General features: G+C 36.5%; 1 protein-coding gene and 1 non-coding gene across 15 annotated transcripts in view; both read left to right on the top strand.

Annotated features, from left to right (window-relative positions):
• ARHGAP32 (Rho GTPase activating protein 32) overlaps window positions 1-19,594 on the top strand; it is a 307,961-nt gene that overhangs the window by 269,876 nt on the left and 18,491 nt on the right. For all 14 annotated transcript variants that reach the window (XM_077964660.1, XM_077964657.1, XM_077964658.1 and 11 more), the window contains 4 exons: window positions 3,348-3,497; window positions 13,948-14,050; window positions 15,392-15,536; window positions 15,979-16,061. In XM_077964660.1, the coding sequence (XP_077820786.1) occupies window positions 3,348-3,497; window positions 13,948-14,050; window positions 15,392-15,536; window positions 15,979-16,061 (481 nt within the window). The remainder of the gene's footprint in view (window positions 1-3,347; window positions 3,498-13,947; window positions 14,051-15,391; window positions 15,537-15,978; window positions 16,062-19,594) is intronic.
• LOC114672485 (U6 spliceosomal RNA) lies at window positions 8,410-8,513 on the top strand. Its single transcript, XR_003722899.1, has one exon. It is a non-coding gene; the product is annotated as a U6 spliceosomal RNA (small nuclear RNA).

The following is a 19,594-nucleotide window of genomic DNA, read 5'->3' as shown; positions in this document are numbered from 1 at the left end:
AGAAGAATGAAACTAGACCCCTCTTTCTCACCTTATACAAAAATTAAGTCCAAATGAATTGAAGACTTAAATCTAAGACCTCAAATTATAAAACTACTAAAAAAATTGGGAAAAATATCCAGGAAAATTAGAGGAGAAAAGATTGCTTGAGTAATACCAGACAAGCATAGGCACAAGGCAAAAATGGACAATGGGATCACATCAAGTTTAAAAGCTTCTGCACAACAAAAGAAACAATCAGTAAAGTGAAAAGACAACCCACAGAATGGGAGAAAATATTTGCAAACTACCCATCTGACAAAGGATTAATAACTGCAATATATAAGGAGCTCAAACAACTCAAAGGAAAATAATTTGATTAACAAATGGGCAAAAGATCTGAATAGCCATTTCTTAAAAGAAGACATACAAATGGCGAGCAGGTATATAAAAGATGCTGAACATCATTGATCATCAGAGAAATGCAAATTAAAACTATAATGAGATGTTATCTCACCCTAGTTAAAATGGTTTTTATCCAAAAGACAGGCAGTAACAAATGTGGAGAAAAGGGAACCCTTTTACGCTGTCGGTGGGAATGTAAATTAACACAGCCACTATAGAGAACAGTTTGAGGGTCCTCAAAAACCTAAAAATAGAGCTATTATACAATACAGCAATCCTACTGCTGGGTATATACCCAAAAGAAAGGAAATTCGTATATAGAAGAGATACCTGCACTGCCATGTTTGTTGTATCCCTGCTCACACTAGCCAAGATTTGTAAGCAGCCTAAGTGTTCATCAGCAGATGCATGGATAAAGAAAATGTGGTGCTTATACACAATGGGGCAGTATTCAGCCATAAAAAAAAAATGAGATTCAGTCATTTGCAACAACATGGATGTAACTGGACGTTATTATATTAAGTGAAATAAGCCAAGCACAGAAAGATAAACTTTGCATTCTCACTTATTTGTGGGATCTGAAAATCCAAACAATTGAAATTATGGAGACAGAGAGTAGAAGAATGGTTACCAGAGGCCAGAAAGGGTAATAAGCCGATGTTGGGGGGGAAATAGGGATGGTTAACAGGGACAAAAAATAGAAAGAATGAGTAAGACCTAGCATTTGATAGCACAACAGGCTGACTACAGTCAAAAATAATTTAAATGTACATTAAAAAATAACTAAAATACTATAATTGGATTGTTTGCAACACAAGGGATAAATACTTGAGGGGATGGATACCCCATTTACCCTGGTGTGATTATTACACATTGCATGTTTGTATCAAAATATGTACCCATAAATATATATACCTACTGTGTACCCATGAAAATTTTAAAAATGTATAATAGGCCTCAGTAAGACTCTCAGTAATCATCTGCAAACTTAGTAGGTGGATTGAGGCCATCCAGCTTAGTCTTCTATTTAACAACTAATCTTTGAGTTCATGATATTGTTGTATGTTGACTTTTAGCATAATTATCCCTATAAGCTGTACTTCTCAGCAAAAGTCATTTTTAAGGGATTTGTTCACTTTCCGTTTTTTTCAGTTGTCTTTCTAATGTGTCAGTCAGTGGAAATATTTTTTCAAATATTAATTTACTCACCTTTTTCCTTGATCTATAATGGATTTAAGATGATATACTTAGTATATTATAGATGAATGTTAATGGAAGATCTGATGCTTGTGTGGGTGTGTGTTTTGTATTTATATAGCCATTAGGTTGACAAGTGTGTTCTGTGTCATTATGGGATTGTCCTCTTTGCAAAATGAGAGTTTTCTTTTTTCAGTTATATTCAACAGATTACAAGTACTATGATAATTTCTAACCATCAAGTAAAATAATTTAAAAATTGACTAGAAATGCAAACCGCTTTTACACCATTTTAGGTCTTACTTACTATAAAGATCTCCAAAGCAATACATTCAGTAAAACTCAGGTTCCTCTTGTAATCCTGTAACATCCTTAAGTATGCATTGGGAAGATGACTGGTTTACCAAGCTTGATTCAAACATCGTGGGTTACAACACTTAAATTTGCTTACAGTCTCATAAGGTAAGATGGTGAGAAGATATCGGGGGAACCAGCCCCGAGTATTTTAATGTAGGTTCTTTTCTATTTTCCCTAAGTGTTGGCCAGTCTGAGAAACAAAGGGAAAGAGTACAAAAGAGAGAAATTTTAAAGCTGGGTGTCCGGGGGAGAAATCACTTGTCGGCAGGTTCCGTGATGCCCCCTGAGCCGCAAAACCAGCAGGTTTTTATTAGCAGTTTTCAAAGGGGAGGGAGTTTACGAATAGGGTGTGGGTCACAGAGATCACATGCTTCACAAGACAATAAAATATCACAAGGCAAATGGGGGCGGAGCAAGATCAGAAGACCAAGGCGAAATTAGAATTGCTGATGAAGTTTCGTGTCCTGCTGTGCATGCATTGTCATTGATAAACATCTTAACAGGAAACAGGGTTCAAGAGCAGAGAACTGGTCTGACTAGAATTTGAAATTCCTGACTAGGCAGGAATTTCTTAATCCCAGTAAGCCTGGGGGCGCTGCAGGAGACCAGGGCATATTTCATCCCTTATCTACAACTACATAAGACAGACAGTCCCGGAGCAGCCATTTTAGAGACCTCCCGCTGGGACTGCATTCTCTTTCCCAGGGCTATTCCTTGCTGAGAAAAAGAATTCAGTGATATTTCTCCCATTTGCTTTTGCAAGAAGAGAAATATGTCTTTGTTCTGCCCAGCCCCGCAGGCGGTCAGGCCTTATGGTTGTCTCCCTTGTTCCCTGAAAATCACAGTTATCCTGTTCTTTTTGGATACTCAGATTTCATATTGTTCATACACACATGTTTTACAAACAATTTGTGCAGTTAACACAGTCATCACAGGGTCCTGAGGTGACATACATCCTCAGTTTATGAAGATGATGGGATTAAGAGATTAAAGACAGGCATAGGAAACCACAAGAGTAATGATTGAGGAAGTGATAAATGTCCATGAAATCTTCACAATTTATTTTCAGAGATTGCAGTAAAGACAGGCATAAGAAATTATAAAAGTATTAATTTAGGGAACTAATAAATGTCCATGAAACCTTCAAAATTTATGTTCTTCTGCCATGGCTTCAGCCGGTCCCTCCGTTCAGGGTCCCTGACTTCCCGCAGCAAGAAGAAAGTACAAAATTATGATGTTATTTATAACACAACTCTTAGCTAAACTTCTGCTGAAATTTCCTAAAGATTATAAAGTATGTTTATAATAGATTATTTTGCTGTCAGCCTCTTGAGATATGCTTCTTTTTATGCTAAGTAAAATGTAACCTCTTGCCACAACTCAGATCTTTTCTCTTTATTGATTTCTAGTGTCTAAAAAGCACGGCAAGCTCATTACGTTCTTACGAACATTCATGAAGTCTCGTCCAACAAAACAGAAGCTGAAGCAGCGGGGAATCTTGAAAGAGAGGGTGTTTGGTTGTGACCTGGGGGAGCACCTTCTAAATTCTGGTTTTGAAGGTAAAAATAAAATGTGCAAGCTTATACTTTGAGTTTCTGACCTCTCCATATTGGTTCTCTATGACCAATTATGGAGTAGATTTAGGCAAATAACTGTTTCATTTCAGTTCAATGCATGTATTAAGCTTTCTCAGGTACTCAGTTCTGGGTGGACCTGAGAATGAAAAGTCTACGAATACAGTTTGGCATCAGAGATGCTCATGTTCTGTTCCAGAAGAGTAGGACATTCACACGAAATATATTACAACCACCCTGTTATTTTGCCTTACTTTCTATTTCTCCCTAGATAGCTTCTTCAGCCAGTTTTGCCACCCACATTTTATCCTAAAATATTTATCTAATTATTCTTATGGAAAAAAGATGTCATAGTTTTGAGACATAAAATGCCAAAATCAATCTTCCAATTTTTTTGTTTTTAAAGAGACAGGGCCTTGCTTTGTCGCCCAAGCTGGAGTGCAGTGGCGTGATCATAGCTGACTGCAGCCTTGAATTCCTGGGCTCAGGCAGTCCTCCCAGAGTAGCTGGGACTACAGGCATGGGCCACTACACCTGGCTCATTTTTATTTTTCATTTTATATTTTGTAGAGGATCTGTATTTTATTTTTTGTAGGAATCTATATTCCTTTCTTTATAAATTAAATTATGAATCAAGAATTTAGTTGTTGGATGGTGGGATGGATAGGAGGGAAAGAAAAAAAGGAGTTTTCCTTTTATATTTTAAAATAGCACTTTCCTCCAGCATCTCCTTCAGAAATGCCAGAAGATGAAGGCAGGATCTACCTATGATGTTGTTAAACACCAGAAATAGGTGATTGTGAAATTCCAAATTAGTATGGGAAATACCCATTGTGCCTTTTGAGAAGACCATTAGTGAAAAACAATGGTAAAGTAATACTAATAATACTGAGTTGATAGTGTCAAATTCAAATTAAGGTCTTACTCATTGTTAAAAGAATATCAATGGACTTAGGAATTTAATGCAAACTGTACCATGTTTCTTGAGCGAGTAGACAAAATGTTATTTCAAACAGATGTTATTCCCAAATTAATACCAACTTAATGCAGATCCCTAAAAAACAAAAACAAAAGAAAAAACCCCTGAGGATTACTTTTGCAGCTAAATGCACATGGAAAACTCAACCAGTGACAATGTCAAAGAAAAAACTCAGTGATAGGATGGGAGTTTTACTAGTTTTACTATATATTAAAACAATCCTCAAAACTAGAAAAGCAGAGTTTTCACTGTGTGTGGTAGCACATGCCTGCAATCCCAGCACTTCGGGAGTCTGAGGCAGGCAGATAGCTTGAGCCTAGGAGTTCGAGATCAGCCTACACAACATGGCAAGACCTGGTCTCTACCAGAAATACAAAAACTAGCCAGCGTAGTAGTATGCAGCTGTAATCCCAGTTACTTGAGAGGCTGAGGTGGGAGAATCACCTGAGATTGGGAGGCAGGGGTTGCAGTAAGCTGATTTCATGCCACCGCACTCCAGCCTGGGTGACAGAGCGAGACCTTGTCTCCAAAAAAAAAAAAAAAAAACCTTTTTTTAAAGGCAGAGTTTTGTGCAGAGAATGAAATGTGAGTGAAACAGCTTAGAGTGTTCAGAAATAGTTGTTACTATACATAAGAATCCATTGTGAAAAAAGTATGGTTTTAGAACCATGTCACATGGAAGAGCTATTTATACTACATATTGAGATAATTAAATAGCAGTTTTGAAAAAAATTCACACTTCATCATACTGAAAATAAACTTCAAATGTATAAGTTAACCATTTTAAACTTATAAAATTGCCAATGTGAACTGATTTTGTTTTGAGATAAAATAGCTTTCTCAAATTTAAACAAAAAACATAAAGAGATGCATATATATATATAAAATATATATATATAGATACACTTTTCATATAATGAAAAATAACAATGTAGAGGGAGAGGTACCAGGAAATATAATCATTTTTTGGATATGATGAAATGCTGCTATTATAGTGTATGAGAATATCGTTTCAGATTTTTTAGAAAAGTAAAGTTCCTGAGTAAAAGAATGGAGAAAAGATACAAACATTACACAGAAAAATGTTTATCGTTATTTGTAATCATGGAAATGTATCTTTAGGCAATTTTGAAATACCATTTTACTTTGGTAAATATTAAAATAACAAAGCTATTTTTCTAAATTATGATATCCAGTGCCATAAATATAGCAGTGATTTTTACCAGTAGGTTCAGAATCGTTGGTTTCAGGAAGTTCTGAGTTAGCACTACCTTTTTGGAAAACATTTGACATTTCATAGCAAGACACTTTATAGTGTTCCTTTCATCTAACGAATCCATCCTTAGGGACTTATCTTAATGTTATAATTAAATAGAAATAAAAGTGTTCATCATAGCATAATGTATGAGAACAAAGAAAATGAAATACCCAACTTTGGGAGAATGTTCTTTTTTGAAATGGGGTTTCACTCTGTCGTCCAGACTGGAGTGCAGTGGCACAATTTCAGCTCACTGCAACCTCTGCCTCCTGGGCTCAAGCTGTCCTCCTGCCTCAGCTTCCTGAATAGCTGGGACTATAGGCATGCACCACCACACCCAGCTAATTTTTGTATTTTTTTTGTAGAGGTGGGATTTTGCCATGTTAGCCAGGCTGATCTCGAACTCCTGGACTCAAGCGATCCATCCACCTCGGCCTCCCAAAATGCTGGGATTACAGGCATGAGCCACCACACCCATACAGGGGAATGTTCTATAAATGCTGAAGCTATTAAAAATTTTAAGTTTGGGCTGGGTGAGATGGCTTATGCCTGTTATCCTAGTATTTTGGGAGGCCAAGGTAGGAGGATCGCTGGAGGCCAGGAGTTTACACCAGCCTGGGCAGCATAGCAAAACCCCATTTATATAGGGAAAAAAAAAACCAAAACAAGCTGTGCATGGTGGCACACACCCGTACTCAGCTAGTTCAGAGGCTGAGATCAGGGGATTGCTGGACCCCAGGAATTGGAGACTACAGTAAGCTATCATCCTGCCACTGCACTCCAGCCTGGGCAACAGGGCAAAACCCTGTCTCTAAATAAATAAATAAGTTTGAATACAATGTAGGAACCTGAAAAATATTATCTATAAATAGTAGATACAACTTTTGAAAGTCTGGATACTTAGGTGATATGAAAAATGAATATAATTATAGTAAAGTATTAGAGAATATTGTTTAGATTTTTTTTCTTAGTTGTCTTGCTTTTTCAATTAAAAAAATTAGAGGAATATTGGAAATGAATTTAATAATCCTGGAAGATTAATCCCTCTTTGCCAAGTTAAACTCAAATGACTAGAAAAAAAATTAACTTGTGACATTAAAGTGTAATTGAAATTCAGTAAACCTTAGGAGCCAGAAACCTCGAAGACCGAGGTCAGATATATTATACTTGGCATATTAAAATAATTTCCTGTTTCATCAGGGTTGGTAATAAATGAATAAATATTCATAAGGATATTCATTTGAATATTCAAATGAAACCTAAATCAGCAGAAGGGAAACCTTTGAAGTTTATTAACTAAAATTTTAATTAGGAAATAAAACTTTTTTAATAGCCAAGTGATTTAGTAGTTTGTCTTTGATTTAATGAATATATGAGGAATTTCAGTTTTTTCTGATTTTAAGACTTCATAGGGAGCTGGGTGTGGTGGCTCATGCCTGTAATCTTAGCTCTTTGGGAAGCCAAGATGGGAAGAGCACCTGAGCCTAGGAGTTTGAGACCAGCCTGGGAAACATGGCATGTTTAATGCCCTGTAACATGTTAAACCTTGCTTAGATGTGATCATTAATATGAAAAAGAGGCCTGGCGTGGTGGCTTACTCCTGTAATCCCAGCACTTTGGGAGGCCGAGACAGGCAGATCACTTGAGATCAGGAGTTCAAGACCATCCTGGCCAATATGGTGAAATCCTGTCTCTACTAAAAATACAAAAATTGGCCGGGCGTGGTGGCGTGTGCCTGTAATCCCAGCTACTCAGCAGGCTGAGGCAGGAGAGATTGCTTGAACCTGGGAAGTGGAGGTTGCAGTGAGCCAAGATCTCACCATCACGTCTGGGTGATAAGAGCAAGACTCCATCTCAAAAAAAAAGAAAAAGAAATTGAAAGAGAGTTTTCCAATTTGTCCTGCCATGCTCATTAGCTTTCAAATATCAATTCAATTTTAGTTGTACTTAGAAGTTTCAGTTATGTTTCCATTCTTCATAAGGTTGATAGGGGAGGACAGAGGCTATTATATCACTTCTTTCTGAAAAGTAGCAGGTTAAACTACAGTATTCATCTGTTCCCTAATTATGATAAAAGCTGTTTGAGTGGAACAGATTTTTGGTATCATTGATTTTTTTTTTTGTAGAGACACTGTCTTTACAAAAAAATTTTTTTAATTAGCTGAGCATGGTGGCACGTGCCTGTGGTTCCAGCTACTTGAGAGGTTGAGGTGGGAGGATCTCGTGAGCCCAGGAGGTCCAGGATGCAGTGAGCCATGATCACACCATGGCACTCCAGCCTGGGCAACAGAATGAGACCCTATCTAAAAAAAAAAAAAAAAAAAAAAAAGACTTCATATGTATTGTCACATGGCCTATAACCACAGTTATACCATATGTGTGTATGTATTTACACATACATATATATATAGAGAGAGAGACTAAAGTCTAAAACAATTAGAATTGAATATGTATTTTAAACTCTAAAATAATTAGAAAAAATGATTATATACATAATTGTGAGGAGAGATGAGACACATACAGTGTATATAATATTGATATGTATCATATAATTGTCTTTCTCAAAGTTTAGACTTTAACATAGTGTCTTTACCCTAAACAAAATTAACCTTGCATTAGATTTTTCTGAGAAGGAAGCTCATATCAAAATTACATTTTATGTGCTTGCTTCGACAGCACATATACTAAAATTTGAACAATACAGAGATAAACGTGACCCCTGCACAAAAATGACACACAAATTCGTGAAGCATTTCATATAAAATAAAAATTGTTTAAAAATTATGTTTTGGTAAATGGTTAATTCTCTGAATATTTCCTAGTGAAAAATCAGCTTTGTAGAGAGATTATCCTGTTATACTTTCTGAACTTCTGAGTACCTCTCTGTTGGAGCAAGTGACAAACTTGACCTGTGTCTTCTGTTCAAAATGTTATAAGAAGTCACAAGGAACCTGACAAAGCCATTGTCTTTTTATTCTTTTATGTGTGGTCCCTGGTGCTCAATCAGGATTCAGGATGATCATACAGAGTTTTAGCTATCACAAACCAGTGTTTATAATTGAGTTTATTAAACATTATATCACAGTTATTTGTGGAACTGATTGTTTAAAAATCTGCCCACAAAAAAAAGAAATAAATAAAAATCCGCGTACATAGTACCTGTTTTGAGCATAGATTATACTAATATGTCGTTTACTTTGGCATCTTTTTGTTTTGTTTTGTTATGGAGTTTTGCTCTTGTTGCCCAGGCTGGAGTGCAATGGCACAATCTCAGCTCACTGCAACCTCTGCCTCCCAGGTTCAAGCGATTCTCCTGCCTCAGCCTCCTTAGTAGCTGGGATTACAGGCACCCACCACCATGCCTGGCTAATTTTTTTTTTTTTTTTTCTGTATTTTTTGGTAGAGACAGGGTTTCACCATATTGGCCAGGCTGGTCTTGAACTCCTGACCTCAGGTGATCCACCTGTCTCAGCCCCCAAAGTGCTGGGATTGCAGACATGAGCCCCTGCCCCCAGCCTACTTTGGCATCCCTACCTGTAGCTTTAAAATGTTTTTGTTGTTGTTGTTGTGACGTTAATGTCTTTTTCTGGTATCATTGATTTTTTTTCATAAGACTTAGTATTTTTTTTTTCTGTACATATTTAAAACTGAATTTCGTTAAAAATTTGAATTGAGATCACTAAAACAAAATAGTGAGAGGTTTATAGAAAACTAGGTCAAATTATGTTTGGTACAAAATATTACAAATATTTTGGAACCCTCGGAGAGGACTCTTTGTTGCCTGAACATATTTCTGTGTTGTAGTATATGCACAAAATTTTAAATCAGAGAACAGTAGGAAAAGGCAAGGCCCAAATAACCCCAGAAATTAATCCTTTAGGTAGTCATATTAGGTAGAATCATGATGCACATTCTAATAAGTAACACTGTACTCGTGTCCCTTTAGCCTGGAAACCACTTCCCTGAAACTGAACTGAGCTTTTTCATCTGTATCTGTAATGCTTTCGTGATGCCTGGAAAATGGAACAGACTTAATAAATGCATGATTGATGAGTGAGTGAGCGAGTGAACGAATGAAAAGAGCCGAAACGAAACCAAAACTGTCAAGAAAAAAAAATCAGAGATCAATTCTTGTCATACTTATTTCTTACTTCTTTTAGCTATATTCTAGTTTTAAGGATCATCGATTTTAATTTAAATATATACTTCTTATTCTGTTGTCATATGATGATATTTTTAAAACTAAGAATGTAAAATCAAAGTAAATCAGAAGTGTATTATGTGGAGAATGTGGGAATGATTCTGAAAATCGTACCGTCTTTTGGAGGAAGCATTTTGGAGGTTTCTGGTGTTATATTTTGACTGGGTCATTATTTGGTGTGCATTTGGCTGGTTCATTAGATGGTTTGGGGGTAGCTAGCAAAGTGCCTTTTTTTAAAACTAGGATTTTTTTTACAAAACATCATATATTGGATTCCTATACTGCTTTCCTACTCTTTCGTGCAAAAATAAAACAGATCTTTTCTCCTTTTTTCTTCAGACATTGTTTTTCAGTTTCTGCTCTCTTCAAGATTCAAGTTTATGCTTTTCTTTCATTCTGCCACCCATTTATATTAAATGACTCATTTGTCTCCCTTAAGCTTATAAGTAATAGTTATGTAATTTTGTTTATTAAGCTGATTATGTGATTGTTGCGTAGACATTCAGTCCTTCTACTCAGGGAACACAAAATATAAGGAAACGATTCAGATGCTTGCTATGAAGTAGTACATGTGTAGATACTTGGTCATATCAGGAAAAGACCTCTAATTCTCCATATTTTCAATGTTTTCCTACTTATTTGGAAGAATAAACAGATATGAATCTAATAACATACAGATATACACATCCAATGAAAATTACCGACACTTTTTTTTAATAAATGGTAGCTTATTTTTATGAAAAATTTATGTGTGCTGGGAGAGCTTGATAATATGGAACTAAATCCTGTGCTCTGAAGGGTTTTTCTCGAAGACCACCCTTCTGCGTGCCCGGGTGGATCAGCACGCTGATTTGGAGCATATATGATGAGAAGCATCTTCTCAGTGCTTCACAGAAAAGAATTTTAACTATTTTCCTAAGAGTGATGTTAATTATCCCAGTAATCTCTAAATATACCCTTTGAAGCAGGTGACTGAAATATTCTAGCCCCAAATTTTATTATTCCACTTCCAGTTTTTCAAATTGAAACCTGAGACACCAAGGTTATTATTGGTGGGACAATGTTAGAAATAGAACCCAAGCTTTTATAAAGATACTATGTATTTTGCATATCATTTCGACACAAAGGTTGCTTCTAATGTCAATTAAATCCACAAGAAGTACCCAGCAATTCTACCTGCCCTTCATCTTTACTACAGAAACATAACCTTTTCTTGTTACTGAAAGTCTTGAATATTTTTAGAGGCAGAAAGCATATAGTTGAAAATGTATTCATATGAACAAGTTCCATATGAAAACTAAGGTTCCTTTCCAGCTAACTTGACCAGATAATGACTATTTCAGGCTCTCAGGGCACTGGTAAATTAATTCACTTGCTAATTTTACACATTGTGTCAGGACAGTGTTCCTGAGTTTTAAATACTCAAAGATGAATGATGCATGGTTTTGCTTCTGAAGAACCTGCAGTCAGAAAAGGGTAATAGTTGTATAAACAAATAAGTGATAATTTGAAATATTGTTCTATGAGCATATGGAACACAAAGCTCAGCCACCTCTACTGGTGGGTATTCAGTGAAGGCTCACTTAAAAGTGAGAGTTTAGGCCCGGCGTGGTGGCTCACGCCTGTAATCCCAGCACTTTGGGAGGCCGAGGCGAGCGGATCACGAGGTCAGGAGATCAAGACCATCCTGGCTCACATGGTGAAACCCAGTCTCTACTAAAAAATACGAAAAAAAAATTAGCCGGGCGTGGTGGCGGGCACCTGTAGTCCCCAGCTACTCGGGAGGCTGAGGTAGGAGAATGGCGTGAACCCGGGAGATGGAGCTTGCAGTGAGCCAAGATCGTGCCACTGCACTCCAGCCTGGGCGACAGAGCGAGACTCTGTCTCAAAAAATAAAAATAAAAATAAAGAGTGATAGTTTAGCTGGATTTTGAACAATAGACAAGAATTTTCTATATGAAGAGGGTTATGGGAGAGAGTCCAGCTAGAGGAAATTGTTTTGTGAAGAAGTCATAGGATGATTGGTTTGTATGGCAAAAGGTAACACTTCACTTGGCCTAGAGTTGTACACCATGGAATACTATGCAGCCATAAAAAAGGATGAGTTCATGTCCTTTGCAGGGACGTGGGTGAAGCTGGAAGCCATCATTCTCAGCAAACTATCACAAGAACAGAAAACCAAACACTACATCTTCTCACTCATAAGTGGGAGTTGAACAATAAGAACACATGGACATGGGGAGGGGAACATCACACGCCGGGGCCTGTCACGGGGTAGGGGGGCCGGCGGGTGGGGGGCTAGGGGAGGGATAACATTAGGAGAAATATCCAATGTGGATGACAAGTTGATGGGTACAGCAAACCGCCATGGCAGGTGTATACTTATGTAACAAAACTGCATGTTCTGCACATCTACCCCAGAACTTAAAGTATAATAAGAAAAATATATACATAGTGTGTGTATGTATATATCTTATCTATATAGCTATATAGTATATAGTATAATCTATATAGCTATATAGTATATAGTATATATACTATATAGTATATAGTATAAAAAAGGTGTGTGTGTGTGTGTGTGTGTGTGTGTGTGTGTGTGTGTGTGTGTGTGTGTGTGTGAAATAAAACAAAAGCATTGGCTCTGTACTTGGACTGCCTGAGTTGGAATCTCTCACTTCTGCCACTGTTTCCTGCCTGCCCTTGGGTAAAACTTACTCTAAGATAAATTTTCTTCTCTGTAAAAATGGGAATGTGATAGTACTTTCCTTGTAGGATTTCTTTGAAAATCAGAGAGTATCCGTTGTAAAGTTCTTAGCATGGCACATATTTAGTACTTAATACTATCAGCTGCTGGTTTTTGTTTTCTGATTTTATTTTTAATCAAAGATAAAGAGGTTAAGTTTTAAATGTTGTTATAGGATCTGACAGAATTTAAAGATGGACTTCAGGAAGGACAGCAAAAGTCAGGAAAACCAAGGAAAAGTTGATTGTAATAACAGAGGAATGACAATATACTGTTAATGAAATACATTCACTAAAATTATCTAATTAAAATGTCTTATTTGCTTCATTTGCCACTCTGAATGTTTCATCTCTAGTATAGTAGCTCTTTGCAGACCAAATTTTCCAAGCATTTCTTTTCAAGAATTTTAACTAACCCTGTCAAACGATCATACTAAAGTCTGTAAACTCATCAATCTGCATTGCAAAACAGCTAACATTAAATTCTCAGCTATTATAAATGTTTGAATGGTTATAAAATTTTGTATCATATACTTTGAAAATTCTGTTCTATCCTGCATGCCCCGTCATAGCTGTCCAGTGTATATTCATGGAGCTAACCAGAGAGAGTGCCCTTTGTCATGAGCTGATAATATAAAGGCAAAATGTCAGTAAAGTTAATGTAAATATGGCCAGGAAGTTACAAGATTCCATCTATTTGAAATTGCCTTGGCCTTTGTATTATATTGGTGTTTTGTTTATTGAATAAAGTCAGAATTTGCATTAACTATGAAAACATAGAAGATACTTTTTTAGAAGTAAAACTTTGCAGCACTTACAAGCAATTATATTGTTGAGATTTAACTTTGTATATTCATTTGCTGTATCTGAAAGTCAGCTGAACAGCTGTGTTTGTTAAAAACCTGGCATGGTGTTAGGACTAAACAGTTCACTCTACTGTGATGTGTAACTGTAACGTGATCTAAATGAGTCTACTGCAGAAGAGAGACTGTCCTAATGTATGAACTCTTCTACTCAGTTAAATATCATGGCACAGAACCAGTCTTGATTATTCAGGAATTAGTTATCTAGTTTAGGTGGGAAATTAAATAAATATACCCTCATCATTTTTTGTAGTGGATTAATTTTTGCCCCTTTTAACTTTAATTTACAAATTTTATTTTGCTTTTGTGAACTAAGACTATCTTATTTTTTGGTGACTTTGGTTCCAATGAATACTACCAATTTAATCTATTTCTTTAAAAATTCTCTTTAGTGCCCCAGGTTCTTCAAAGCTGCACAGCCTTCATTGAGAGATATGGCATTGTGGATGGAATATATCGCCTTTCTGGTGTTGCCTCCAATATCCAGAGACTACGGTAAAATCTTACATGGCACTTTTTCACTCAACTAATTAAAATGAAAATATTTTAAAATGGATTCACTTACTTTGATAACCTATTTTCATTAAAGATAATTTAGATAAAATAAGAAACAATATCTGTGTTATTCTCTGTGTATACTTTTCTAAATGGCATTTTTTTCATCTAGAGTCAGAGAACCGTGCACCTTAATCTCTTCAGTACTTGTAGTTTGTCTCTTTATAATGTTTGAAGATTTTAGCAAATTGAGTTTGAACCAATGACAGCCATGAGAGAGAAAATTTGCATTATAATAGAATTATTCTTTAGGTGTTAATTAAAATGGATGGGAATGGAACAGTTTCTAATCTCCTTTGACCCTGATTCTGTGTATATGTTCAAGTATGCATCTCTACATATTTCACGTTCTCCCCAAATCTTCTCTGAAACAAAAACAGTGACAAACTCTGTGCCAGCAATATTTTATTTTTGCTTAATCTCTTGGATTCTAGATTATTCTTGATATGCCATTACCCTTTCTTTTTTACTGTAGTACATGGTAACTGCCATTATTCTGTAGAGATTTTAATATTTTAGTGGATCACAGAGCCCATCTCAGTTTTGGGGAATATATGGCTTGAAAAATACATAAATTAGTTCTTATACTAAAGACAGTTTCAGTTTAAGACAAAGTAAATCTCATATTCATATTGTACACACACATTAATCCTCTAGGTGGATGATAAGTGGTCTCATGCCTGTGGATTAGTATTAATTAACCTCCTGGAGAGTGAGCTTAATCTCCCTTAATATTCTGTGTACAACTTTTATTTTACTCATTCTAATGATACACATTTTCCTGCCTATTAAAATTTGTTGTTAGCTAGGAGTTGCTTTATGTTGTTTCTGACTTTTTTTATCCTGCTTCAGGAAAGCATTTCTGTGTTGTACAATTTGTATCTGAGGAATTTCTGTTCATAATTTTTCATGGATCCATTGCCATTCAGTGCTCGTCTCTGGAATTGCCAAAATATTGGATATTCAAGTCATTAGCAATTAGGTCCTGTTTTCAGACTGTTGTACTATAAGAGCTGTTCATTCATATGTATCTCAGAGGCTGTTGTTCATTTTAATATTAAAGCTGTGCCCTTAATTTCCACATGGAAAGATATCTGTCTTGTACTAAGACATCTAGTTATTGCTGAAGTCCAAACACAACTTAAATGAAATATAATAAATGGAAGATAATTGCAACTCACTGAGATAGAGCTGAACACTTTTGGGGCTTCTGCTTTCTGTTTTTAAGACACGTATTTGCTCTCCTCAATCAAACGATTTGCTTGTCATCTTCTATGTCAGCCATGAATTTGACTCTGAGCACGTCCCCGACCTGACGAAAGAACCTTATGTTCAAGACATCCATTCTGTGGGCTCCCTATGTAAGCTGTACTTCCGGGAACTCCCAAACCCTCTGCTTACCTACCAGCTGTATGAGAAATTTTCTGTGAGTACAGGCTACTTTTGAATCTAATTCTTTATGGAACTTTGCTGTGCTTTTGTTCAAAACACGTGACCATTGGTTTGGTCACATGTAAGAAATAGTTCTGTGACCGAAATGACTCCTTAAAAAAAAGAAATATTGCCAGCTGGTCAGGGGTCTTTGCTGTTTTCACATTGTCATTCTTGTGCTTTCTGACTTTGAGCTGCTAGTCTTGTCACCCTTAATACTGATTACCATCAAGCCTTTTTAAAATTAGTTTCGTAGACCTCAGTGTTCACACTATGCGGAAACCATTGACTTCCTTAATACAATGTTGTGTTTCCTCACCATTTCACATCCAAGAGCAAAGCAAGTTGATCTCAGAGTGAAAACTGAATTGTAAGTGAAGAACTTTCATTTTTACCAACAGAGCTCACTAGTTTATTTTGTACTGTAACTGTTCTAGGATGCAGTTTCAGCAGCAACAGACGAAGAAAGGCTGATAAAAATCCACGATGTCATCCAGCAGCTCCCCCCACCACACTACAGGTCAGCCGCAGTGGGTAAATACCAGGCAGAGGTAGAAGTCAGTTGACCTGTAAACGTTTTTTTTTTTTTCCTTTGAATTTCTATTTAAACTTCCTTGGAGTTCTAATTAAACTTCCATTATATACACACACACACACACACACACACACACACACACACACGATGTATGTGTACATATATATATGTGTGTTTATGTATAGATACTCATTTGTCCTTAGATCCCCAGGGCCTGGCACACTGCTTAGCATTCTATAGGTACTTAAAGGTTGAATGAATGAGTGAATGGATGGGCAAAAGGATGGCTGACTAAACTTGGGGGTTTTTTGTTTGTTTTAGTTTCTTCTTTGGTTTTATTGTTGTTGCTACTTTTTAAAACCTAATTTGATTTGTGTGTTAGTTTGGACTCTTGGAAATATTTGTGCTATGTCTGAGAAAGCCAGAATAAAATTGAAGGTTACTTTGCCAGTTAGAAAAGGAAAATAGTAGAAACTAGATTCTAGTATGCAAAGAAACAAAAGATACATTTTAAAATTCCAGTTATTGACAAGAAATTAAATTCAGCAGATGTTCTAGTAATATGCAAATTAAGTAATTTATTTTTTTTTCAAAATGACATTGCTTATATATATGTTTCAAAAATCAGCACTATAGGCCAGGCACCATGGCTCATACCTGTAATCCCAGCACTTTGGGAGGCCGAGGTGGGTGGATCACCTGAGGTGAGGAGTTCGAGACCAGCCTGGCCAACATGGAGAAACCCCATGTCTACTAAAAATACAAAATTAGCCAGGCATGGTAGCGTGTGCCTATAATCCCAATTACTTGGATGCTGAGGCAGGAGAATCACTTGAACTTGGGAGGTGGAGGTTGCAGTGACCTGAGATCGTGCCACTGCACTCCAGCTAGACAACAAAGCGAGACTCCATTAAAAAAAAAAATTCTAATTGTGGTTTCTGTTTAATGTTTATCACCTTTGCACCATCATAAATGTCAAAAAATCATAAATTGAACCGTTGTAAGTTGGAGACTATCTGTATACAGTCTTTCTAAAACATAAGGTACTTGAGGTCATGAATTCTGTCTTGTTTATCACTGTATTTCCAGAATAGAGTCTTGCAGATAGATGTTCAATAATATACACTGCATATATATTTTATATCTTCTATACACTATTTTATAGCTTGACTATAGATACTTAAATGTATATATATCCTAATATCCTCTTTGCCTGTCTTCTAATATATATTATATTACTTACCATGCATATATGCCCTACCTGGATTTTATACCTTGTCTGCTATTAATATGTACATGTATATCTCCTGCTTTATAATGTATACAATATTTTGTGTAACTCTTTTCTTCACTATAACTTACATGTGTGTGTATCTCCTACTTTATATATCTTTTGATGGACTTTTTATCCAAAATTTTAACATCAACATTTCTGAATTCCTCAGATGTTCTTGAAAAGCGTAATTTTCAATCGTGTTCTCTCATTTGGATATGCCATATGTTGTTTAACCTTTCACAGTTTGCATATTTAATCTATGTATATGGTGGGGTCTTTTCTTTTTCCTTTTTTTTTTTTTTTTTTTTTTTTGAGGCAGGGTTTCACTCTGTTACCCAGGCTGGAGTGCAGTGGCACAATCTTGGCTCCCTGCAACCTCTGCCTCCCAGGCTCAAGTGATTCTCCCACCTCAGCTCCCCAAGTAGCTGGGACCACTGGCACAAACCACCATGCCCAGCTAATTTTTTGTATTTTTGGTAGAGATGGGGTTTTGCCATGTTGCCTAGGCTGGTCTCAAACTCCTGAGCTCAGGCGATCCACCCACCTCAGCATCCCAAAGTGCTGGGATTACAGGTGTGAGCCACTGTGCCCGGCCTTCCTTTTCCAATTTTGAGTATTACTATGAGGGTCATCCTTTTACGTGGAATCTAGATTATGTTTTTTATTACAGGATAATGACCTGGCAGTGAAATTCTGGAAATCTAAATTTTATTCTCAATATTAGACTACAATATCCAAATTACGTTCCAGGTTGCGAAGTTTTGCACAATTCGCACTCTCATCTGCTGAATATAAAAGTGCTCATTTTATGGAATCCTAAAATTCTACATTAACTTTTAAAAACATCTTTATAATTAGATAGGCAACCCAAATAGATGTCTTTGGTTTTTTAAATTTGCAATTCTTATAAAATACATTTCTGAAGTCCTTTAATCATTCCCTTCATTCACCTTCCTTGAGTAATAAAATTTTACATGGTTTTCTAAATACATTTCTCAAGCTTCTCACCTCTGTCATACCCAGGCCAACCTCACTTTGGTTTGTCTTTCCTTACTTAATTATATACAGGAGAGACAGAGAATTACCATTTTAACTGTAAAGCAACTACAGTGCCCTTGAATATGCAGGCACTTTGGAACCACTCTGACCTTGATTTGAAATGCAGCACTACCACTGCTATTCTGTGGAACCCCGGCAACCTTGACTTTGTCCTTGGTACAAGGGGAATGGTAATTCTGTGCTTGTTAGAGCTCTTACGAGAATTAAATGAGACTGCTGGTAAAAGCCTCTTGAACAATGCCTAATGCCGAGTCTAACTATTATATTCCTTTTCCTCTCAAATTCATGTTAGGTCCATCTGAATCTTTGTGGCTTATATGTAGACTACATTTTATCTTTTATTACTGTTTCATGTAATAAAGCCTTGTATTTCTGTCTCCTATTCATTGTCTCTATTTTTTTTTTTTTTTTTTGTGAGACAGGGTCTCACTCTGTCACCCAGGCTGGAGTGCAGTGGCATGATCACAGCTCACTGCAGCCTCAGCCTTCCTGGGCTGAAGCAATCCTCCTGCCTTAGCCTCCCGAGTAGCTGGCACTACAGGCATGCACCACCACACTGAGCTAATTGTTTTTATACTTTTTGTAGAGATGGGGTTTCACTGTGTTCCCCAGGCTGTTCTTGAACTCTCAAGTTCAAGTGATCTGTCTGCCTCAGCCTCCCAGACTGCTGAGATTACAGGCATGAGCCATCACACCCAGCCCATTGTCTTTAATAGTTTTACCCTGGGTACTATTAGGTAGGACACTTTGAGACATGCTAGGTGATAGATAATAGCTCTGTGTATGCATGCACGCGCGCGCACACACACACACACACACACACTCGGCACTTACCTGGTTTAACTTACATTTAAGCTGATAATGTTTTGTTCCCAGAAATACTCTTCCCTGTTGTTTAATCTCAATATATATGGAATTGTTTAAGTAAAGCAAATTTTAAGTAGTCAAGATAAACCAGAATATGAGTATTTGAATTAGGCTCTTTATTTCAAAAGCATATCCTTTGCTCAAATGTTCTCCCCTTGATGCCTATTGGAATTTTTCTTTTAACTGTTTTTAGACTTTTGAGACATTACTGTTTTCTTTCATAGAAGTGTTGAGGCCCTTTCCTATTAGTGTGTCTGCTGCAAGTAGAATGGCATAACTTCAAAATGTTATTTGTTCCAGAAACTAGCTTTGGTGA

Source organism: Macaca mulatta, chromosome 14 (genome assembly GCF_049350105.2).
Source record: "Macaca mulatta isolate MMU2019108-1 chromosome 14, T2T-MMU8v2.0, whole genome shotgun sequence".
NCBI lineage: Eukaryota > Metazoa > Chordata > Mammalia > Primates > Cercopithecidae > Macaca > Macaca mulatta.
Note: the sequence above shows the minus strand (reverse complement) of the source record. Positions and strands in the feature narration are given on the sequence as shown.